The sequence below is a fragment of the Carassius carassius genome, chromosome 12 (assembly GCF_963082965.1).
Source record: "Carassius carassius chromosome 12, fCarCar2.1, whole genome shotgun sequence".
In the NCBI taxonomy this organism is placed as follows: domain Eukaryota; kingdom Metazoa; phylum Chordata; class Actinopteri; order Cypriniformes; family Cyprinidae; genus Carassius; species Carassius carassius.
The window spans coordinates 18,557,050-18,582,105 of NC_081766.1; the positions used below are offsets into that span (position 1 = coordinate 18,557,050).

The 25,056-nt window shown below is 38.1% G+C and overlaps 2 protein-coding genes across 2 annotated transcripts in view; both read left to right on the forward strand.

Moving 5' to 3' along the window:
* The window catches only part of LOC132155024 (serine/threonine-protein kinase N2-like), a 328,421-nt gene that overhangs the window by 47,461 nt on the left and 255,904 nt on the right, over positions 1-25,056 (forward strand). The window lies entirely within an intron of this gene.
* On the forward strand, positions 10,218-23,827 carry LOC132154226 (carbonic anhydrase-related protein-like). The gene is made up of 9 exons (XM_059562806.1): positions 10,218-10,728; positions 11,589-11,780; positions 14,783-14,907; positions 15,491-15,586; positions 15,735-15,797; positions 15,888-15,936; positions 16,070-16,182; positions 18,021-18,193; positions 23,573-23,827. Exons 1-8 carry the CDS (start codon positions 10,656-10,658, stop codon positions 18,153-18,155), a joined length of 846 nt encoding a protein of 281 aa, XP_059418789.1. The 5' UTR covers positions 10,218-10,655; the 3' UTR covers positions 18,156-18,193; positions 23,573-23,827.

Sequence of the window (25,056 nt, forward strand, 5' to 3'; positions counted from 1 at the left end):
TCTTCTGTTCCGCCCTGGAGGACTCTGGCCTTGACCACAAGGGTGTGGTGGTCTTCTGCTCCGCCCTGGGGGGCTTCATGTTGTTTTTTCCTTTTGTTTTTGTGTTAATTTCTGTCCCTGTTCCTTTCTGTTAGTCTGGCCCTCCGTCCCTCCCCCTGAACCTCCTCCGGTCCTCCTCCCTCCTGGTCTTCCTGTTTTGTGTTTACATTCTGGTGCCTGTTCCCCATGTTTTTCTTTTCTGACCCTCCGTCCCTCCCCCTGAGCCTCCACCTGTCCGACTCCCTCCTGGTCTCTGTTTTGTGTCTGTCTTGAAGCGTCTGGGAGCCGCTCCGTAGGGGGGGGGTACTGTCACAGTGTCTGGGTTGTGTTCCCTGGGTTTCCACTAGGTGTCCTCCTTTTCCACGGTGTCTATCATATTATCACTTCCTGTCTCCTTATTTGGTCACCTTCCTCCTTGTTTAGTTAATTGATTGTTCCCCACCTGTCTCCTGTTTTCCCATTATCCTTTTGTGTATTTATACCTGGTCTGTTCTGAGTCTTTGTCACAGAGTCCTTGTTGTATGTTTGATACTTCCCAGAGTCTGCTCTTATTGTATGTTCTTGTTCTTGTTATGTTTTTTGGATTTTCTGGTTTTGACCCTGCCTGGACTGTTTACCCCTTTGGAGTTGCCCTTGTAATAAATCTCACACCTGCAATTGGATCTCTCCTTGTTTCTTGTATCACCGTACGTGACAGAAGCTGTAATCCAGTGTTGCGTGACGATCCAGGAATGAACGACGAAGACAGGAAGACTAGGCAGGAACAAGGACACAGGAACAGCACGGGAGCACACCAGGGAGAAAACAACGATCTGACCATTATGGATGTAGCAGGCGCTTCTACATGGGACGAGTTTGCGGCTCGAAGTATCGCTAGAATGGACTCCCAGGAGGAAGGTGACCAAATAAGGAGACAGGAAGTGATAATATGATAGACACCGTGGAAAAGGAGGACACCTAGTGGAAACCCAGGGAACACAACCCAGACACTGTGACACAGGTAGGCTATAAAGGGTAAGTAAGGTAATAACTGTATAACCATGTTTCTTCCTAAGGTAGGCTATAAAAAAGATACACACTGGTGTCTGATGTGCCGTTTGCTTTAGGGGGTGGATTACTTCATGAAGTGATAGCCACCAATACGTGACCAGTCTGAGAGGTCTATCACATCAAATCATACTGTAAACTAGGGCTGTATAGGTACTATATATATATATATATATATATATAAAAACTTCCTACTATAATTTGCCTACCCAGAAGGTACCAATATCTGGTCTGGCCCATGGACTGAAAAAACTAATTATAAATTTGAAAATTATACCTGATGCCCTGACAGAATTGAACAAAAGCTCCAAGTGATCCTGACTGAAGCGGTATGTGCAGACATAACGCTGAACTTGGAGCAGGTCAGGAATCATCATCAACAATGTGTCCATGTTGATGACAAAGCCAATGACTGACAGATACCTTCAAAACAAAACGTTCCATCAATAAGATCATGGCAAAACAAGACACCTCGAGAGCACCTAGTAATTGCAGTTATTGAAAGACATTAATTGACTTTTCTACAAATATTCATAACATGTAACACAACACATGGTGACAGAGACAGCGGCAGCAATACATGTTTTTCTCCAATAAAGTTCCTGAATGGTAAAGGATTTAAGTATAGTACAAATCTACTGGGTGCAAAATTACTGGGTGCTTCTTCAGAGTATAAGTCAGTGTCAGGAACAACTAGGAACTATATTAAAACTGAACAAGGAGAGCTTAAAAACAAGAACATGTCATACATACCATTTCACACCTCTATGACCTGAAAAACACTGAACACAAGAAGATTCCAACATGCAGAGACAAACATCATAAACAAGAAGAAAAAGTGCAATACAAGATATGCTCCTTAAAGCAGGAGAGACTAACATTACCTCCTGCCTCTGGTTTTGCAAACAGCAACATCGTATGAACATACATACCATATTTGACACCTGTCCTGTATGACCCGAAAAATACTGAACAGAAGAGTCAACAGAAACAAAACTGCAGACAGCAAAACGATCCAAACCAGAGAAAGAGCATCTTATGAACTCGATGCGTAGCAAGAGAACAGAGCATCATACAACCCGAATTCCGGAAAAGTTGGGACGTTTTTTACATTTTAATAAAATGAAAACTAAAGGAATTTCAAATCACATGAGCCAATATTTTATTCACAATGGAACATAGATAACGTAGCAAATGTTTAAACTGAGAAATTTTACACTTTTATCCACTTAATTAGCTCATTTAAAATTTAATGCCTGCTACAGGTCTCAAAAAAGTTGGCACGGGGGCAACAAATGGCTAAAAAAGCAAGCAGTTTTGAAAAGATTCAGCTGGGAGAACATCTAGTGATTAATTAAGTTAATTGATATCAGGTCTGTAACATGATTAGCTATAAAAGCTTTGTCTTAGAGAAGCAGAGTCTCTCAGAAGTAAAGATGGGCAGAGGCTCTCCAATCTGTGAAAGACTGCGTAAAAAAATTGTGGAAAACTTTAAAAACAATGTTCCTCAACGTCAAATTGCAAAGGCTTTGCAAATCTCATCATCTACAGTGCATAACATCATCAAAAGATTCAGAGAAACTGGAGAAATCTCTGTGCGTAAGGGACAAGGCCGGAGACCTTTATTGGATGCCCGTGGTCTTCGGGCTCTCAGACGACACTGCATCACTCATCGGCATGATTGTGTCAATGACATTACTAAATGGGCCCAGGAATACTTTCAGAAACCACTGTCGGTAAACACAATCCGCCGTGCCATCAGCAGATGCCAACTAAAGCTCTATCATGCAAAAAGGAAGCCATATGTGAACATGGTCCAGAAGCGCCGTCGTGTCCTGTGGGCCAAGGCTCATTTAAAATGGACTATTTCAAAGTGGAATAGTGTTTTATGATCAGACGAGTCCAAATTTGACATTCTTGTTGGAAATCACGGACGCCGTGTCCTCCGGGCTAAAGAGGAGGGAGACCTTCCAGCATGTTATCAGCGTTCAGTTCAAAAGCCAGCATCTCTGATGGTATGGGGGTGCATAAGTGCATACGGTATGGGCAGCTTGCATGTTTTGGAAGGCTCTGTGAATGCTGAAAGGTATATAAAGGTTTTAGAGCAACATATGCTTCCCTCCAAACAACGTCTATTTCAGGGAAGGCCTTGTTTATTTCAGCAGGACAATGCAAAACCACATACTGCAGCTATAACAACAGCATGGCTTCGTCGTAGAAGAGTCCGGGTGCTAACCTGGCCTGCCTGCAGTCCAGATCTTTCACCTATAGAGAACATTTGGCGCATCATTAAACGAAAAATACGTCAAAGACGACCACGAACTCTTCAGCAGCTGGAAATCTATATAAGGCAAGAATGGGACCAAATTCCAACAGCAAAACTCCAGCAACTCATAGCCTCAATGCCCAGACGTCTTCAAACTGTTTTGAAAAGAAAAGGAGATGCTACACCATGGTAAACATGCCCCGTCCCAACTATTTTGAGACCTGTAGCAGAAATCAAAATTGAAATGAGCTCATTTTGTGCATAAAATTGTAAACTTTCTCAGTTTAAACATTTGCTATGTTATCTATGTTCTATTGTGAATAAAATATTGGCTCATGTGATTTGAAAGTCTTTTAGTTTTCATTTTATTAAAATTTAAAAAACGTCCCAACCTTTCCGGAATTCGGGTTGTATTAACTTATGATGTTGTGAACTTTTCGTGGAAACCATTCGATATTTAAAAAAAAAAAACCTCTCTGTTTGGTGGAGGGGTGTGCCATCTTTCATCACCAAACTGAGCAAGTATTCCCTGCCTCTCAACAAGAGCTCTACTCTCTCTGTCCAATTCAAAGCACCCAGAGGAGCTTTGTATCCCTTGGCACGGGGATTGCGGCTGTTCAGGATGTCAAACAACCTGTCAGTATCGTATCATGGAAATCTAATTATGATCTAATTTCAATATACAAAAAAAGTACTTTAGTACAGAGCTCTGCTTGGATTTCCCTCTACAGGTAAGTATAAACAGAGATGGCTTTCATGCAGAATATGCAGTGTTATATAACAATGTTTGCATTTTATGTTACCTCAATGAATTCTGCTGTTGCTCCACAGTTTTTTAAACTGTGAATAACCAAGGACCCTCAGTTTGCGCAGTGCTACCACTACAGAGTGACTCAGTGTTTGAGCAGCCAGGGACACCTTCATCTTCTGGCCATCAAAGTGAACATGCTTGTTTGTTATCTTGTTGGCCGCATGCAGTCCATCTTTTGTTTGGACATTGAGCTCAACGATGTATGACCAGCTGATTTCTCCAGTGGCGCTGGTTATCGGGCTGTAAGCCTGCAACATGTTGCGTGCCAGTTTCAACATGTGACAAGCGTCCATCAACACAAACACCCTGTCAAGGGTCACTGGATGTTCAAAGAAGGTTTTTAATGGCTCATGGGGGTTTCCCTTTAGCTGACACCCGAGCTGGTTGCACATGTTGACATTGGAGGCATGTCCATCCATTGTCATGCAGACCACTTTTATGCCATGTGCATATGCAATTCCTCCAGAGCATGGACAACCAGGACCTTCAGTGTGTTTGGAGATAGAGACTTTGTGAGGTAGTAGGCAATTGGAGCTTTCCAATGACCCTGTACTCCTACCACCATAAAAACAAGCACCTCTGTGGCTAAATCAGTCTCATCCATGCCATTTCCCATATCCACATATCCAACCATTTTCTGGGTATGGGGATTGTACTGGACATGTTTTTTGATGGCCATGGCATCCAACATGAGGGCCACAGAGCCATATTTAGCAGGGTCTTCTTCACATCTTCTCTTCAACATGTCCAACATCATTGTGTTGAGCCCAGGCCTGGCATCCACTGATTGCATCCACCTTTACAAAAAGAAAATAAATAGCTATTTAGTGCTTCAACCCTTGGATCCCTATTTTGGACACTTTTTCATTTTTTTCTATGATTGTTCTTTTTTCCAATATTTTGGAAGACATTTTCCAAGAAAAAAATAGCACATACACGCTCAAAACTTCTACATAAGTTCCCCGTTTGTTGTACATTATGTAGGGCTGAAGTGTTTTAAGTATTTTAACCAGTATGTTTAAAAAGTGTAATAAAAAACCATGTACTACACCGTTGCAATGTATAAAGGATGTGGCAGGGGAAGATGCAGAGAATCCCTCAGGTAGCTGTAGGCTTTCGGACCATGGAGGTGCAGTGTGAGGGCAAACTCTCTCTGGTCCTTGGTGTATTCATGGCCCCGCTTTGAAAAGAGGTCTACCTGAAGATCTGAAATTCAGTTAAACTAGTTAGACAAACTAGTTAGAAAGTTCCCTTGAAATAATACCTTTTGTAAAGTCTGACAAAGAGTGTAAACAACATACAATTCAAGGTTGTATTATCATTTTATTTTTTACCAGAGTGGAAGCCAAGCCTTTCATTCAACTCATTTATAAGGTTCTTTTCCTTCAGATCTTCCAGAAGACTCTTTACGGTTTTCTTTGCTCTCCGTTCTTGGGTCTTTGCATTTTGCTTCTCCCGCTCTAAACTCTCCACTCTAGCCAAAGCTTCACTGAGTCTGGCCTTTAGACGAGTAGGAGAATTGGGTAATGCATAGTAGTGGTCCTAGTAGAAAGAAGGATGAAAATATTTTCAGTGATGTTTATATCATACCACTCACAGTTGTTTGCTGCATAGCACTGCATATATGCAGGCACACATTCTTAATTTCTTACCTGTAATATCACTGCCAGCACCATGAGTATGGGAAAGAGAGAAAGTGTGCTTGTATGAGAGAATGTCAGTGAAAGAAGGTGTGTATTTGTTCACGTGTGTATTTATTTATTTATAACATATACTCATACACATATAAGTGTATGAGTATTTCTGAAAGGAGTTGCAGAAAGCAAGGGAGAGATTTTGATATGACCACAGCCATGATGCTCACAGCTGTATGGGACATACAGGTCAAATAGCCTACAAATACTCACATCATTGGGCTGAGGTACACTTTCAGGAAAATGCTGAGAAAGGTCCACTGGTAGGCTCTCTTCAGCTTTCCTTGAAGTTTTTGTTTTCCTCGTTACTACAGACTAAAATATAATAAATATAATACTTAAAAATACCTTTATTAAAAACACTTGAAAAGGTTGTAGTATCCCACAGTGTATTTTAATACACAATACATCACTAATACATGCAGAAATATCGAACGGTTTTACCGTGTTAGCATGTAGAGTAAAATACACCTACTCTTTGGAGATGACATGGGAAGTTGAAGACAGATGGGGTCGCACCATCTCTAAGCCTGACAATCTGACCCGTCCTGTCAAAATCATCAGGCTTGAAGTGTTCACTGCAGAGCTTTGACGACTCAGTCACAACAAAACCCTCCCATCTTATAGCAACTTCCCATTGCTTCCTCAAGCCTGTATCACTGGGAAACCTTCAAAGTGTGAAGAGAAAAAAAACAGCAAGAGATAATGAGAGAGTAAGTTGCTTTACCAGTTCCTGCTGAACGTTACACGTAAGTAACGTTAGTTACGATGACATAATTGTATAAATGGTAAAATAACCTAAATTATTGTTCAATCTTACTTGTGAAATGTAATCCCATGCGATCTGGTATCAATAATGCGTCGGTTATTGCAACCGTAAGCTGCACAAAATACGGGCATAATTGCTCGCTCTCCGTTGACTCCGATTGACTCTGGTGCTAGCGTTGAGTGGAGAGACCCAACCAATATGGCGGCGATGCTGGATCACGCTCCAGCACGTCATGGGGCGTCTACGTATATGGTTGAGAGGGCTGAGGGACAGTATTTCCTTAGACGTTATGTTCGAGGGTTTTTGTTTGTTTATTTGTTTTATTCTATAGACTTTACAAGAGAATAATTATCCTTCCAAAACTTAAGACTTTAGTGATGTGATAACTTGAGAGCGTAAGTGGCAATGAGTGAAGTTCAGCATCCCTAACAACTTTGAAACAACAAAGATGAAGTTTCTCCCGTTAAAAATCTTAAATTAATCAACCACATTTAATGACATAAAAATGCAGAAAAATGTAATTTATGAAAATGAATGAAAAATGCATTTATTTTCTAATTGCATGCATATGATGCTTGTCTTTGAAGGAAACCCACACAGACAAGAACACGCTAACTACACACAGAAAGGCTCAAACATGGGACCTTTCTGCTGTGAGGCAACAATATTTCTGGTGGAAAATGACAGATTTCTCTCAGGTGATATATGCAGAAATTCATTTTTAGTCCACTAAAACCCACCCCTGTAAACTCACATTCCTCTGCCTCCACTTTTGCAACACCCACAATTTATCCTATATTTTTTCAATAATCTGTTACTCTCTATTTTTATGTTTGTTTTATCATGACTTTAGTTCACCCAAAAATCTAAATCCGCCATCATTTACACTCACCATGAAGTTGGTCCAAACCTGTATGAAATGTTCTTCTGCTGTACAAAAATAAAAAGTTATTTTAAAGATTGTGGGTAACCAAACAGTTGGAAGTAACAGTGACTGACATAGCATGAAAAATAGCATAAAAAGTACTTAGGAAGCCAATGGCTACCCTTTACTGTTTCAGGGCGAGAAAATGAATTTTGGGTGAACTATCCCTTTAAGGTTACATATTAGTACTCTAAGGTACTAATATGCACATTTTAGGTGAAGACAAGGTATAAATTTATCATTTTAAGGGTACTGTCACAGCGACAAGCTGTTGTATCCCTAAAGGTTTTTTTTTTTTTTTTTTTTAGGACATGTCCCCAGCCTTTTTTTTCTGCTTCTTTGTCATTTAGAGTTTACTTTTAAAGCTTTGTATTATTAATTACATTTAGGCACTGTCCTCATGTAGAAACCTTACCTGGTTTACAACTGGGAATGTTGTCCCGGGCACTGTGATGAAGAGGGCTCACTAAGGTCCTTTCTACTATAGCCTACCCTTTGAGCCTGGTGGAGAGGGGGTCCACACATGAAAACATAGTACCAGGCTGTGTAAATAAATAATAAAACACATTTAAAATACTAATAAAATACTAGGTATATGAATCCTGAAAAATAAACAGGCAATGAGAAGATGCTACTGTTTTGACTATTTGGATTTGTGGTGAAGTACATTTCATGAATTTAATAATATATATCAAAAGAAAGTGTAAAATCTGAAACAAGATAGAATTTCATGTTATAGCTTACTACAAATCATTTGCATTTGTTCTTAGAATTAATAATTTTTTGATGTTCAGACATAAGCAAAGAATATTCTTCAAAAAGAAAAAGTACAAACACAATATATATAGTGAAAGTGTGGTCTCTAGAATAATTTAATCACTAACACAATAGTTCTTATTACTTCACATTCACCATGATTTAGAATTTCTTTATTGTCCTAATTTTATCCTATTTAAATGATTTTAGTATACAGATGCAAATAATTGAACTGTAATTTTTGTTATAAAAATTACTGTATAGACTTATGTACCATGTAATTAACTTAATTCACATTTGGTCTTAAAGGAATAGTTCACTCCAAAATTAAAATTTTAAATTTTAATCAAGCTGAGGCCATCCTAGATGTAGATGAGTTTTCTTTATCAGGTAAGGTTTGGAGAAATTTAGAATTACATCTCTTGTTCACCAATGGATCCTCTGTTGTGAACGGGTGCCATCACAATGAGAGTTCTGATAAAAACATCACAGTGATCCACTCGGCTACAGTCCATCAATAAATGTCTTGTGAAGTGAAAAGCACTGTGTTTGTAAGTTAAAAATCCATCATTAATTAGATTTAAATTTAAACCATTGCTTCTGGCCAACAAATGATCCATCCTATGTTCTAATCTCATATCAAAATCCACTGAAATATTTGTTAGAAACGTTTTATACTGTTTTTGCTTGTAAATGGTGCTTGATCTGTGCATATTTCTCTCCTCTGAGTCAGACGAAATAACCTTTTCACTGGAGAAAGCAATATTATGGATAGAGGACTATATTTATTTTAGCTGGAAGCAACAGTTTGGAGTTAAAATCCAGTTCTATTCAATGGACCTATTCATTTATATAACCTGGATAGGTTGCAGCAGTTAACAACTCACAGATTCAATATTTCTAGCAAATCAGGTCAGGCCTGATGGTCATCATAAGCAAGATCAAAGGTGAGTCCGAAATGAACACATTGTTCTATTAATCATAGCTTTTTGTACCAAACCACGTGCATTCGTCTCTGAGGATATTGTCATATCTTGTAATGTCCACTAGAGGACAGTGCTGCAATCTTATGAACCTGCTCTAAAAGAGTGAAATAATTACTTAAAGTATTCAAATTCCTCAAACACTATACAAGACACACCTTCCTGGTAAAAATGCTTGTTTTGATGCTTGCTAATTCAGAGTTCCCAAAATATCTGATAAAATCTAGATTTAATATTTAGGATGCTGAGATCACATGACAACCCTGTTCTAGTCCCTGAGCTTTGGGGAGTAAAACGACCTACTTATAATTAATTAGGTAGAGATTGCACTTTTGAGTAATGTGCTGCTTTTAATTTGAGAAAATTAGGGTCAAAGTAGTTGCTTAGTATATAATTCAAGGCAACGTGCCATAGTGTTCACATCCTTCAATTGTTACATGTTTTTTATCTGGGTCAATTAGTGCATTCAGAGACTTTCATACATTCATCTAATGGAAGATCAAACTGTTATTGATAGCATAAGCTACTGTTGTCCAGCTGATAAAATAATGTTAAATATTGTTAAACCGAGATAAGATTTGACTGTGCTGACAAACAACAAGGTCTCCTGCACACTTCTGATTAAAAGTTGTTAGAGCTGTTTGATTCACCAGTGAACAGGAAATAACATGCTGGAATAATAGCCATCAGCCAGGGGAAAACACCGTATGGGCTCCTCTCATCCTTACCTTAAAAACACCATCAGTAATGTGAAAAGCAATAATGATAACAGACCTTCCCTTTCTTCAGTCTCTCCTTCTTCACCCTCCCCCTTGTAGGTGTTTTTTTAACCACACCCATTTCCTTCTTTGTGGGAGGAACTCTCCAAGAGCAACATCGCTCCTGCATTCCTGCCAGTGTGCACTGTGCTTCCCCGTGTCCTGACTGTAAACCAGGCCAGTCTGCTGAGCTGTTTCTATGGTGCTACATCAGAGGCTTAAGAGTCACTGCACGCAGCCAGTCAGATGGGTTGTGGGGGAACCGTGTGGGCTATAGTAGCTAATAGAGTGAGTTTGTGAACTTACTTTGGGTTGGTACAGAAAGGACAACTTTCCTAAAAGAGAACAGAAGAATAATCCTCATCATCTTCAATGGAATGACGACTGGTTTGTGTTGCTGCAGTCTCAGAGTGGACATTTGTGTCTTTGAAGCTACTGAGTTCAGTCACCTCCACTTGCGTTGTTATAGACTACTTTCTTCATGTTTTATGGGTGAGAAGTGAGCAAACAACGAGGAAGACTTCACCCTGAAAACAGGGTCAGAAAAAACATTTTTTTTTCCATTTGCAAGGACATAAGTTGTTCTGAAAGCTGTAATTCAGTGGCCATGGCAGATAATGTTATTGAGGAGACCGATAACTACCTTGGCAAAGATGAGCTGAACTGGGGCTATGAAGAAGGTAAGGACTCGATGAGAGAATCACTGGCTAATTCTACTCTTTGTGAAACATGAAACTTTTCTGTCACACCCATGATCAGTTTTACTATAAAAACAACATCCGATTCTTTAAATACACAGAAAGAATTAGCTGTGCTGTTTGTTGTCAATAATGACCACTTCATAACCCTTTTTTTAACCAGCACTCTATTTTTTTACCTTGTAAAGTGTGTTTATTAAATGAATGCATAAATAAAAATAAATATTTGAAGCATAATTGAATAATGCATGTTTATTATGTGGAAAAAAGCAGAGGGAAAAAGTCATTTAAAATTGTATTTAAACCAAGATTGTTCAGTCATTTATGTCTAACAGCATTCATCTATAATATAATGTTTTCTTTACTAGTGAGATTTAAGATAAAATATATGCATAGTGATTAGTAAAAAAAGAGAGAGAGAGAGAGAGAGAGAGAGAGAGAGAGAGGAGTGATTAATAGACAGGGTGAGATGAAAAGCAGTAGAGGGAAAAAAATTAGTACATCCTCTATCCCCCCGTGTCTGCTATTCCTGTTGGACCCCTCAGTAATGACTTTGAGACAATGGAATTCTACAGACTTTATTTTCAACATTGAAAAAAAGTTTATTTTCTGTGGCAGGGCCAAATATTTTATGTCTATGCACAACACACTGACACAAAGTATCATGGTGCAAAAGTTTGACTTGTGCAAAAGTTTCAAGGTTGATCAGTGGGTCATGAACAAGGACAGTGTTATCCACTCAAAAGCAAGACAAGTATGCTTTGATAACCGCATTAGAATCAAATGTTATCATCATTATAAGGTTGACTGAATCTATTTTTGTCTTTTTTGAATAAATCCAGGTGTTGAATGGGGTCTTCTGTTTCCTGAGGCAAATGGAGAGTACCAGTCCCCCATAAACCTTAACTCTAGGGAGGCCTGCTATGACCCGCGGCTCCTGGAGGTGGGGCTTAACCCCAACTATGTTGTTTGCAGGGACTGTGAAGTCATTAATGACGGTCACACTGTGAGGATCATGCTCAAGTCCAAATCAGGTATAACATGCTCTCTCCATGTTTGAATGTAAAGAAATAGTTCACTAAAAATGAAAATTCAGCCATTTTTTTTTCTTCCTGCCTTGTTTACCAACATGTCATTCAAAATCTTTGCCAATATTTTCTCATTTGAACCATAAAATACATTTATTTTAGTTACAGTTGACTACAATTTTTAAGTTCCAAAAAGGACAGAAACAACTAAAAGTAACATAAAATAATAAAAGAACTCCCTAAGAATCTTGCCAGTGTCCTTAGCCTAAATTCAATAATTGCATTCCACCATTGGACAGTGAGTTAATGTTATCAGTGGATGATTGCTACAATCTAAAAATGCTGGGCTATTTTTTCTACCCAACTGCTGGGTTGAGTGAGCCAGTTGGGTCATATGTTGGGTGTGTTTTTTCCAGTGCTGGGTAGTTTTAGTATTACAGCTGTTGGGTTAGTGGCTGTGTCAATCTCACAGACAGCTGAAACTTTACACACCCTCCCCTTCCCTACAATAAAACAACCCAGGGCTAGTCTCAGCCTCAGATGACATGCCCACAGACTGTTGGCTAAACGTGTGATGCATTTGGGACACAAAAGTGGAAACACTTCAGGAGTGTCAAAGTCGTCATCAGAATGGTTGACTTCTACAGGATTTCTGGGAGACATGTGTGTCGCGTTCTTTAACGTTCCACCTGGAAACAAAGATGCAGTGGCACCAAACCTCCTTACAAAAGAAGAAAGCTGGATCAGCTAAACGCTGGATTTTCAAAAGTATGTCAAATATTTAAACTTCGCAGCATAGAATCTTTAAAATACGAGTTTTACACACTGGTCTGTTATTGCAGCGACATTTCTATGCCTCAAAACGTGACGATAAATGAAACGAACTGTGATTGGTTATTTAAAATGTCGGTAAAGTGGCCTCATGGGTGGGCCTTGGCCAATGAAAGGCGCAATGAATTCCAGACTTTCAGTGTTAAGGTCTGGTTACGCGAGACTAGATGAAGGCTAACTACAACCCAGCTGTTGACTTACAGACAGAGCACAGACTTTTGGCCTCCTCTCCAGGAGCGAGTGGTTCTCAACATTTTTCAGAGTGTAAAACATCTTAAAGGACCCGTTTTTCATGCCTTTTTGAAGCTTTGATTGTGTTTACAGTGTGCAATATAACATGTGTTCATGTTTTGCGTGTAAAAAAACACCGTATTTTTCACACAATTCACCTATCTGTATACTGCTGTTTTCACTGTCATAAAAACGAGCTGATGACTTCCTTGTTCTATAAAGCCCCTCCTTCAGAAATACGTGACGAGTTTTGATTGGGCCAGTGGTTCGTGTGTTGTGATTCGACAGCAGCTGAGCGCACGCGGCCCTCCTGGAAACGCGATTTGGCTAGTTTTGAGAAGCAAGTGGGCAGGATTTTTTTGGAAAAACTGGCAATCCTGATCTGAACCCACGTTCTAGAGATGTACTTCTAATCACAGGAGCGTTTTTACTGACGAGATGCGCATGAAAATCGCATTCGATTTTTTTGCACAGCCCTAACATCTAGTTAACAAAGCTAAACAGTGTTGCCCTTTGTGTAATAAGTTACAGAAACTGTTAAATGCACCAACTTAAATAATAAAATACACCTACCGGTTGTGGTCCATAAACAACACCTTCTCCAGACAAAGAGGGAACTGCTCCATCTTTCAAGAATAATCTTTGTGCGAATCCGGCATTAAACTGATTGAGATTGAGGAAGATGTCCTCAGCAAAATGTGCTGCACATAGTTTTACATGTGGATTATAATTTTCGGGAACCGAGTTAAACATAAATTGTAACCATTGATCTCTAAGTACAGCGTCCCTGGGAAGGCCAAACAAAGATGATTGGACTCCGAGATGAAAATAACAGCGTTTCGATGACATGGCGACAAACACAAACGCAACTCTTCCTCTTCTCCATGCGAGCGCAACAAGGCCACGCCCCTTTTTTGTGAATTCATGTGGGCGGAGGTTAGTCAAAAAACTGTTTTAGTGACGTCATTGCTGCAGGAACTAGAGGGATGTAGTCTAAACGGGTCATTCGTTGTAGGTGAATTCTGTTAAATAAAATATCTCGCTTGGCATTGAACTTTGAGCTTTAGAATTTTACAGATATTATTTATACTCTAACAACAACATTACACACTAACTAAAGTTTAAAACATGGGATCACGAAGAATGGGACCTTTAAATATTTGTTCACACCATATCATTTGCGACACTCGAGTCCCACGGAGGAGCTCCAGAAGGATAAAAGGAGGAGTAACGACAGTGAAGGACGAGAGAGGACCAGGCCTGGATTTTATTTTGTGTTTTGGTTCAGTTTGTGCGTGACATTCATCCGCGAGGGGCTGTCGCGCTGTTTCATGTTTATTTTGTTCTTAAGGTTTTATTTGAATGTTTGCCGGTTCCCCTCTGCTTCTTCCCGTGACTACAAATGTTGTTACAATGACAAAACCACAAAATTAGTCCATTTAGAACATAAAAATGTATCTCAATTATAATAAAAACACTGGCCAGATGGACTAGTTTTATGGTCTTTTTTTTTGGTGATTTTTAAGTTTGACAGGTAATGAGTTACATAATTTTTTTTTTCATGTAAAAAATATCAGATTTATATGTTAGCAACTTCTTGATAATGTAATCTTATTATAGTAGTTTTTACAAATACTGGAAAACGGCAACTATCAGGCATTATATCTGACTTGGATTTATCGGTTTAGTGGTTACCTTCTATTTGGAACATGAGGGTGATAATAAAAAATTAATAAAAAATAATAAATTTTAATTTTTGGCTAAACTATCTCTTTAACAAAGATCACAAAAGTGGCATCACAAGATGTTTTGCTTTTCTTGGTCACAGCGAGGTTAAATGACATAAATCTGCTCTCTGTGAGAAACCTATATATATACTATTTATGCACATTAAGCTTGCTTTATGTCATTTCATCCTGTTCTCTTTCCTGTGACCTTTGTCTCAGTTGTGACTGGGGGCCCGCTTCCTAGTGACCATGAGTATGAACTGAGCGAGGTGCGTTTCCACTGGGGGAGAGAAAACCAGAGAGGATCTGAACACACTGTCAACTTCAAGGCTTTTCCTATGGAGGTCAGTGTCACTGCGCCAGATCTGTCCGTATCAGCATTTTTGTTGATCCTCTCACTTTACTCATCCTTTCTGATGTTTGAGGGACAGACTAAAACAAGCCTGCTTCACATCGCACATATTTATTTTGGGGCCAATATTAACAGCTCACAATATTCACAATGCACAAGCCATGCAGGTAACACCAGCACGTCAGAAGCTATATCTGTTTTATTCATAAGGAAGGAATCCTTTTTAGCTACAAAACCATAAACTGGGACATCAATCCATGTCAAAAACAGCAATACCACATGCTCAAGTGAGAGATTTATGTCACCTGTTTCTGACACCTGCTCCCTGCTCCTGGTCTTCTGTACACAAGGAGAAAGATAAGGACCCGTTCTCAACATGTTACCATGTTTGTCAACCTCTTACCATATCACGTTTCCTCAAGTCGTTGGCACAATTGCGAGTCAAACCATCCATCCCGAACACGGAATTGGCATAAAAGTATCATCAACTTTATGATTTGGCATACTTTGTATATGTTAATTTCAGAGTTCAGTTTATTGCAGATCGCTTAGTTAGTAATAAATATCTCTCACAGCTTCATCTAATCCACTGGAACGCTACATTATTCAACAGCGTGGAGGAGGCCATGGGCAAGAAAAGGGGCATTCTCATCATCGCCCTATTTGTGCAGGTATCACATCTGACTTGCCCACATATTGAAGGTCATGACAGATACAAAGTACCCAATAGGGTTATGAAAATAAACATTGTATCAGTGGTGTAAATATGGAAAACCTTTCAAGAGAAAGGCTGATTTTTCTCTTATTTGTTCTATGCAGATTGGGAAGGAACATCTTGGGCTGAAGGCCATCACAGATGTCCTGCAGGACTTGCAGTATAAGGTAAGTAGAAGAGCTGGCCCACTACAGACTATAGCCAAAAATATGACTCATACGCTTCTTGACCTAAAATTTCTTTTTTTATGTGTACAGGGAAAGACAAAAATAATTCCATGTTTTAACCCCAACACATTACTGCCTGGTAAATCATTTATTTTGAATTCATAATCTAATGAACTGATATTGGTTTTTATATTCTATCTTTGCTAACAACTATATCTTGGTATATGCTAGTTAAAGGTTAAGGTTACCAGTTGGTTTGTCTACCTCCTCAGATCCTCTGTTAAGAGATTACTGGGTGTATGAGGGCTCTTTAACCACTCCGCCCTGCAGTGAGAACGTCACCTGGATTCTTTACCGTTACCCCCTTACCATCTCTCAGATGCAGGTAACACATCAACAACTATTGTTAAATATTATTATTACTCAAGTATGTGTGTAATATAGTATAGTCATATATAGTAGTGGCAAAAAGTGCCTTACCTAAAATTGCTATTTTTGCCCTTTATTCAAACAGCATCCAAACACAGCAGCGGTATAGTGTAAAACTTTTGTATATACTCTGCCTTTCAGTCCTCTTATCTGTGATAATGCATAGAAACGTGCTTACTGAGGAATGCACAAACAAATACAAGGGAGAGCCAATGTCAAAATATTAATAATATTAGAAATATTAATAACTGATTATATTATATTATAGTCAATGTGTACTTCATTTACTTTGAGCTTTTTGTTTTTCTATGTAATTTTTGGCATAGTGAAGTAAAACCCATTTTCCATGAGAAATAGTAGTTTGCCTTTTTTTTTTTTTGCCAAATATTTTTTTCAGTTAAATACCTTAAACAAGTCTACAGGTTGTTTATTGATTGCTTGTCATCTCTTAAAACACTAATAAATATATGAATACATAAAAATAAACAAACCAACTTGACGTGACTTGAACAGACTGGGGTTTACCACAGTGATATACGTTATCATAAGTTAAATAACAATATATACTGTTTGTCTGTAACTGCTTTATCTTTGATCTCAATGACTTGCAGAGCAGGGGTACTTTCAAGTAAAGGCCAGTCATATATTGATTATGAGGTCAAACATGAAAGCAGGTCAGGGTCTTGTCTGTGTTTGATGTCTGTAATAAGAATTTTGATATAAATTGTTTCCTTTTTGGATTAAGTCGAAATTCAACACTGATATGTTGTCCCTATTTCATACTTGTACAGTGTATATGACCCGGCTTATGTTATGACTATACAGTAGACAAGAAAATACTCTTGTTTCATCGTGTTTCCAAAAAAGCTAACATCTAGGGTCCAAATTCAACACTCACCTACGAGTAAGTAAAAGAATGGAGTTACCACCAGTTTTCTGCCCTGTTTGTTAAGTCAAGTCAAATCTATTTATATATCACTTTTCACACAACACATAGTTTCAAAGCAGCTTCACAGAAAGTCAAAATGTTAATGTTTATAATATCTTAATAAATTTTTGTCTTATAGTCACATTTAGTAAATTAAGGCTTGTCAAAAATATAGTTTACATTTTGCAACAATACAAGCAATCAAGCAGTTGAGATTTGCTATATATCGCTTTTACATTTTTAGTCTATACTGTATAATGTTGAATAATGCGAATAATGTTGGACATAAGAGCTAGGTGATAATATAGTTACATTTTGCAAGGAAATTTATTTTTATGGAAACATTAAGGAAATGTTTGTATAAATTTATATGGAGTAGCTATACTGTATATTTGCAAGTAAAGTAGCATGTCCTATACAACTTTTTGATATACTGTGTTAGGTAACAATGAACATTTTTCTATGGTAAGTCAATCAAGCAGTTGAGGTTGAGGTAGTACCTATACACTGCCATATTAATGTGAGTCTACTGTATGTATCTAGTAAACAAGGTTGAATATACTAGTTATACAATTCATTATTAATGATTAATTTATTCATTTACTTGAGTTTAATTCATATTGTTCCAAAAATAGACAAAAATATTGTAATAAATACACAGTAATGCAAAATAAATGTAATAAATGTAATAAATTATTTGTAGTTAGTACATTTTCTGAATTCAGCCATCAATGCTCTCTGTGGAAAGAGTAAATTTGATCTCACATCTAGCCCACCCGCTGCTGTATAGAAACATGAGGTCAGACAGTACACAGGTGAATGCTGGCCTTCTTTCAGCTAACATTCAACACTTTTCTCTGCCCCAGATTGAGGAATTTCGTCGTCTCAGGTCCCATATTAAAGGAGCAGAGCTTCTAGAAGGCAACGATGGGATGCTGGGGGACAATTTCAGACCCACCCAGCCCCTGAGCGACAGGGTGGTCAGGGCAGCCTTCCAGTAAAGCCCCTCACTGCAGGATCCATTTTTAATCTGCCATAGGTACATTTTCAGGAGATTGTATTCTTTTCTTAGTTTATTTAAGAGGAGTGCCCTCATTTGAACATAATGTGATGGATTATGTATGGCTTTGGCTCCTCTTGTAAAGGAGGAGTTAGATTAGGCTCTTCACATTAACTGACTAAGTGTCTCATTGTCTGTGTTGCAACAAATATTTTCCAAATACAAAACTGCTTGCGCTTCCAAAATTATTAATCTCCATGTGACCATTATTCTGACCAATAACCATACAAAAGCTCCTGCTTAGTGTCCAGTGGCTTAATGGAAATAGGCCAAGTTCTCTTAGCAGTATCAGCATCACTATACAATAGAGTGCTGCAAAGGTTAGAGTAATAGAGTAACCCACTTCCTTGATCTAGGGCTGGCTGCAGCATTGTCTATGGCTTTGTCTATTTCTAGAGCTCTCAAGGGACCGCCTCTGCCTGCATATTATTCATTATAAAATGAGACTTTGAGCAGACTAATTTAGGCCGTGATGATGCAGTGCAACTAAAAGACTCTACTGATGTAAGCTAAAGTATTACTTTGGCACTACTACTGTTTATATACTACACTTCTGTTAAAAACAGAAAGGAATAGTTTTAAAGGAATAATTCACCACAACATGAAAATGTGCTAAAAATTAACTCACCCTCAGGCCTGAACAATGGATAAAAGCATTACAGTAATCCATTATAATCCAATAATCGATTAACATCTTGTGATTTTAAATGATTGACTGAATCAGATGAGATGACTGGAGAATGCAATATTATGGACAGAGGACTTATATTTTAGCCAGAAGCAGCAGTTTGAAGTTAAAAGGATCCTAAGGTAACACTTTATTTCGATAGTCCACTTAAGACATTCTACTAACAGTAAGTAACTTTGCAACTACATGTCTGCTTAATATCATCTAATACTTTCTTTGTCAATTTACACTAACCCTAAACCTACCCCTAGCCTAACAGTCTACTCTGAGAGTTAGTAGATATGTAGTTGCAAATTAATGAGAATTAACTGACATGTAGTTACAAAGTTACTCATAGTGAGTAGAATGTCTAAAGTGGACTCCAAATAAAGTATAACTGATCCTAATGATCGATCTGTTAAATACAAACATGCAACTTTTCACTTCACAAGACATTAATTGATGGACTGGAGTCGTGTGGATTATTGTGATGCTTTTATCAGCTGTTTGGAGTCTCATTCTGATGGCACCCATTTACTGCATAGGATCCATTGGTGAGCAACTGATGAAATGTTACATTTCTCTGAATCTGTTCTGATATAAATGGCATTTTTAGCAAATGTATTTTTTTTGGGTGAACTAAATGCTTTATCATGTAACTTGCAGTGCTGAATTATAGACTTTACTCAAGCACTCTTCTTCCGTTTAGCACAGATTAGCATTTTCCCTACGTTTGTTTGAGATGATGATGATGATGATGATGTCATTCACTTCATATTTGATTCATATAACTGACTCATACAAGCCATGAGCTTGTATTTACACCACAATAGACAAAAACCCTTCAAACAAAGAGTAAACGTCATTTACCACTTCCTACATTTTATATAAAAGAATACCCAACTAGGTCAAGTTTGATGCAATCATCTTCAAGCATGGTCATGAACTGCCAGTAAATCAGACTGAAGTCAGGATGTAAATGAGCTGAATCAGTACTAACCAGTAAAACTGATATCAGTCAACAGATTAGGCAATTATAAGTATCTTCACTGATAGTATTTGAAAGATCTCCTCTGTATTACTACGCAAATTAGTAATGTTGAGACCGCTTTCTCTTCAGCAATGGTGTCTTTTTTTTTTGCCTCACATACATATTTATACCATCACACATTTTTCCATTGCTCTTACCTATGTCTTTATTTATCTCCCCCACCTCTCTCTCTCTTTCTCTCTCTCTCTCTCACACATGCACGCACGCACACACGCACACACACGCACACACACACACACACACACACACACACACACACACACACACACACACACACACACACACACACACACAGGATGCATATATGAAGGTAATTTAATGCCAAAAAGATATGCATAAGCAGGGTAAGAGTTGTGGTAGTGTACATAAAACTGTAAGTGTAAATTAAATTTGCATGCGCAAGATAAGCTTTGTAAAGGTGTAAATCACGTTTCAAGCGTAAGAAAAAATAATTTGCAGCATTTTACTGTTACTCATAAGTGTAATTCAAGTTTTGTGAAAGCTTACACTTTTGGCACGTTGTTTTCACTAAAATATGGTCAAAAGCACTGCAAGCCTGGGAAGAGTGATTTGCAAGCGAAAACAACAGTTTAAAGAACTGCAAAACGAATTTACTGCATAGAATCAGTCTGTATGTGTAAAAAAAATTTTTTTTGCTAATTTTTAAATGACTTGTTGTACATGTGGGGCAAAAAGTTCCCGAAATAAACCAATATTTACAGGTCCGTCTTTCTCTTCTCTGAGCTTACAATTTTGGCACTATTCTCTCACTAACTGAGTTTTGCAAGTATGAGGGGGAGGGCGGGTCCACCACCTTCTTGTAGCCAATCACATGAGGTTCTCGCTGACTCTCCATTTACTCTTATCCAGTTGGTTCAATAAACACATAATCTGCCAAAACATTAATCTTCAATTTGTTCCGGATCATTCTCTCTGCCAGATTGGTATTTTTTAATGTACACATAGTCTACATTAAAAATAAATATACAATAAATTAATTAAAACATGATACTTTAAGTTGTGTACCATTAGACTAGACTCCCATGTGTTCATACTTAATTGTGAGTTGGTGTTGACTAACGCAAAAACTTACACTTCAAATATAAAAAAATAAAACAACTTTGGTTAAATATGTCTTTAATGATGTCTAAATATATATCCAAATTAAAGTAACTAATAATGTGGGAATCCAATGTCCCCAGCCACTAGGGAACACACAGCCATGTTTATATATTTATACAGCTAAACAAAATGGTATTACAGATGGTGTACAGATAAATGGTGAATAAAGTCCCAATAATTTAGAGATAATAAATATTTTAGTAATATTTAGTCAAATCCCCTTAAATGACAACATTTTAAAGTAAATTTTTTTTTAATTATATATGTAACCAGAACGATCCAGAAATAATTGAAAATTAATGTTTTGGCATATTATGTTTATTGTACCAATCAGATAGGAGTAAATGGAGAGTCAGTAAGAGCCTCATGTGATTGGCTACAAGAAGGTGGTGGACCCGCCCTCCCCCTCATGCTTGCAAAACTCAGTCAGTGAGAGAATAGTGCCAAAATTGTAAGCTCAGAGAAAAGAAAGACGGAGCTGTAAATATTGGTTTATTTTGGGAACTTTTTGCCCCACGTGCACAATAAGTCATTTAGACATTTGCAACAGTTTTTTTTTTTTTTTTTACACATACAGATTGGTTCTATGCAGTCGATTCACTTTGCAGTTCTTTAAACTGTTGTTTTCGCTTGCAAATTACTCTTCACAGGCTTCCAGTTCTCCTGACTGTCTTTAAGTGAAAACAACTGTGGCAAGAGGACCAAACGACAGACACAGTGGGTGTGGCGTCAGGACTCTGAGAGGCTTTATTAACAGAATAAAACTAAACAGGGAAATAAGTGTCCAAAGGGGAAGAGTTCCCAAAACAAACAGGGGATCTGGTGTCATGCTGCGAGGTTCGTGTGGGTCGGGCAGTCTTCATGGAGGAAGGGTCGAGGTAAGGGGCTGAGTCCGGCGGCCGCACGCACTCCCCTCTCCGGTCCGGGGTGCGAGGGGTGGCAGCTTCTTCTAGCGGCTTCATCCCTCTCACTGACTGCATTGACGGGGATGGACGGCCCGGCATCCTGGCTTGATGGCTGTGTAAACGGGTGCGGTTCTCGTCCGGACCACGGGTCCGGCAGCTCACGTCTCTGGTGGCGCGGGAATCCCTCAATGCACCCTTCCTGGACCCACGAGGACACGAGTGTGCATGCACGGAAAAAAGACTGTTCTCCCGAGGAGAGGCGGGCTTTTCAACAGCGGCGGTGATGAGGGTCCATTTACATCAGGTGTGCCCCATCACACGCCGCCAGCCCTGGCTCATCCAGTGCCCCTCCTCTCTCACACACCCACTCCTGTCGGGTGCCTGGTGAAGGGCAGAGATTTAGGACGGGGTGCCGATGATAATTAGGGGGGAGGCTGCTGACTCATCACACAACGTAAGTGCGGAAAAATGGAAGTCAGAAGAATGCAGATAATATTTATTTTGCTTTAGCATGGAGTTGCAGTTTCACAAAACTTGAATTACACTTATGAGTAACAGTAAAATGCTGCAAATAATTTTTTCTTACCCTTGAAACACAATTTACACCTTTACAAAGCTTCTCTTGCGCATGCAAATTTAATTTGCGCATACAGTTTAATGTTCACTTACACAACTCTTACCCTGCGTATGCAAATCTTTTTGGCATTAAATTACCTTCATATTCACACACTACTTCCTCTGTGCTAAGTAACAGAGAGCACATGCATGACAAGCTGATGGAAGCACAGTGAGATATTGTTCATGTGTAATGGATCTCTAATGGTCACATGACTGCCTCACAAAACAGCAATGTGTTGGTCGGCATGAGAATTGGGGGTCCACAGATCCTAATTCTCTTCCTATTTCAAATCAAAATGTTCCAGTTGGAAAGTAATGGTATAGCCCTAAGAAGAAGAAGAAGAAGAAATAATATATATTTTTCCAAACATGTTATTCATAAATAGATACTGCTGACCAGAATCTATACTTCTGTAATATATAACAGCATTACACTTATTTCAATTTCACGTCTTTAGGTTAAATTCTATGCTTATAAATAGGGACTTTCAAAATAGAAAATTCTTGACTAAGAAATAAAATTCACATTAAGCCAAATCTACATATGCATTTATGAATGCTTTGGTTTATTTTTGCATTACACATCCTGCACAATGTTTGTATATTTGTGGATTCTTCCTGTGCATGGACTTTTTGTGTGCTTTTGTTGGTTATAAGTCAGCCTACTGGTTTTGCTCAGTAAGTGTCTCATTCATTGTAAAAGCAAGCTCTCCAGAAGGACATCATAATCAGACTGTGTTTACATTAAAACCTGGATCATATCATGTACATTTATTATTATCGGATCTGTTAAAGTAACAGTTTCTGTTAAGATGTCTTGGTTGCAATTTCGGTCTATCCCATTTTACTTTATGCCGCCCACACCCTACACTATATCTATATCTCTGTATCTATCTATATATAAATATATGTATCTAATATATATTTATATAAAATATATGTAAATATATTTCTATGCATGTAGCATATTTAAACCTCTTTTTTTTATCTTTCAGAGATTATAATGATGAAGAACTATAGATGAAGGCTCTACAAATGTCCTGGCTAAAGTGAAAGTTCATCGCTTCCTGTAGAGTTGCTTGGGTAGTGTATTGTAGTTAACCGCCCTGAGTATGGCCCTGATGTGTGCAAAAGCTGCTTTTACCATGCACTTAAAACACAATTATACTGGATTTCATATAAACAAGAGGAAGCCAGTGCATGAAGAGGCACCATGTGATAAGCTTACAGTTGAATAAGAAAAAGTGGAGCATATTAACGCTTGATGAATATTGTTAGAATACTTCAGTTATGAAGTTTAACAATATATAGCAAGTGTGTAGTCCTATATATGTGGCTTTATAGGAATGTAATACTACACAGTAAAAATATACATGACTGACATATTATGTAGGCAGGCACATTTCATATACCGTTTGATATTTGATTATTTCTGATATTTTGATGTAATTTGATATGGTCAGAATCAGTTTAGTAATTTCAGAAGATATAAATCTATGTACATTGAATGCTTTTAAATACTAGCACTGAAATAAATTCATGCTGTTGAATGAACTGATTAAATCTCTGGTGACTAGTTAAGTTTTTAGCGGAATATGAAGGACTTTTTGGTGTATTATCCTGTTTGTAATATTTGTCTTAAATTGACTTTGATAGTCTATGTTTTGATAGCTCTATTACTCACATCTGCAGTTTCAAATCTTCTGGCTCAGCAGGTGGCATACAGCAGTTTAATAGATAAGCTACTTTCCACTGCTGGAACTTTACCCAGGAACTAGGGACTTTGGGCTGGTACTCTGTGTGTTTCCACCGCAGGAACCTGGATCTTAATAAAGTTCCAAGTAAAAAAAAAAAAAAAGCCCCTCAGAAAGTCCCTGCTCACGAGGTGTTACTTTTTCACAGATCAAATCGGCGGTTTATTTATAAAGACAGTGCCTATTTAAAAATGTGTTTCGCTGATTTCGGAGACGTGCTCATGTTTACTGAAGAGAGCAGCCTCAACTCGGCTAGTTCTTCTGATGTGTGCCGCTGGCTCTGATGTCTCTTTAGTGATTAAACATAAAATATAATAAGGTTTGGGTAAATATAAAAGGTAAACTTTGGTCTTTATTCAATTTATCTATATATTAAATTGAAAATAAAAAGAGGCAATTGATATAATATTTTGTTTCATTGTAATGTATGCTTTATATATACACATTTCCCTGAACTAAGTACATTTCTGCGGCTATTATTCTGTTTAAATGAAAACGAAAGGAGGCAGTGGTATTTTATATCCTATTTTATCTTATTGTAAATGTACAGTGAGGAAAATTGCAGTAACCAAGGCGAGCTGACTGATGTTATCAAGTACATTGCTGTTTGCAGAATTACCAGACGTCTTCCAGTCCGCGGAAGATCACGACTACCGAGGATGCAAGTCCAAAATTTGCGTACTTTGTATTGAGAAACGCGTGCATACCTACGTCACCAGGCCATG

Coding starts and splice junctions, on each gene's coding strand:
- LOC132154226 (XM_059562806.1), top strand. CDS start 10,656: ATGGCAGATAATGTTATTGAGGAGACCGATAACTACCTTGGCAAAGAT. Junction 15,587..15,734: donor TCATCGCCCTATTTGTGCAG/GTATCACATCTG, acceptor TGTTCTATGCAG/ATTGGGAAGGAACATCTTGG. Junction 16,183..18,020: donor TTACCATCTCTCAGATGCAG/GTAACACATCAA, acceptor TCTCTGCCCCAG/ATTGAGGAATTTCGTCGTCT.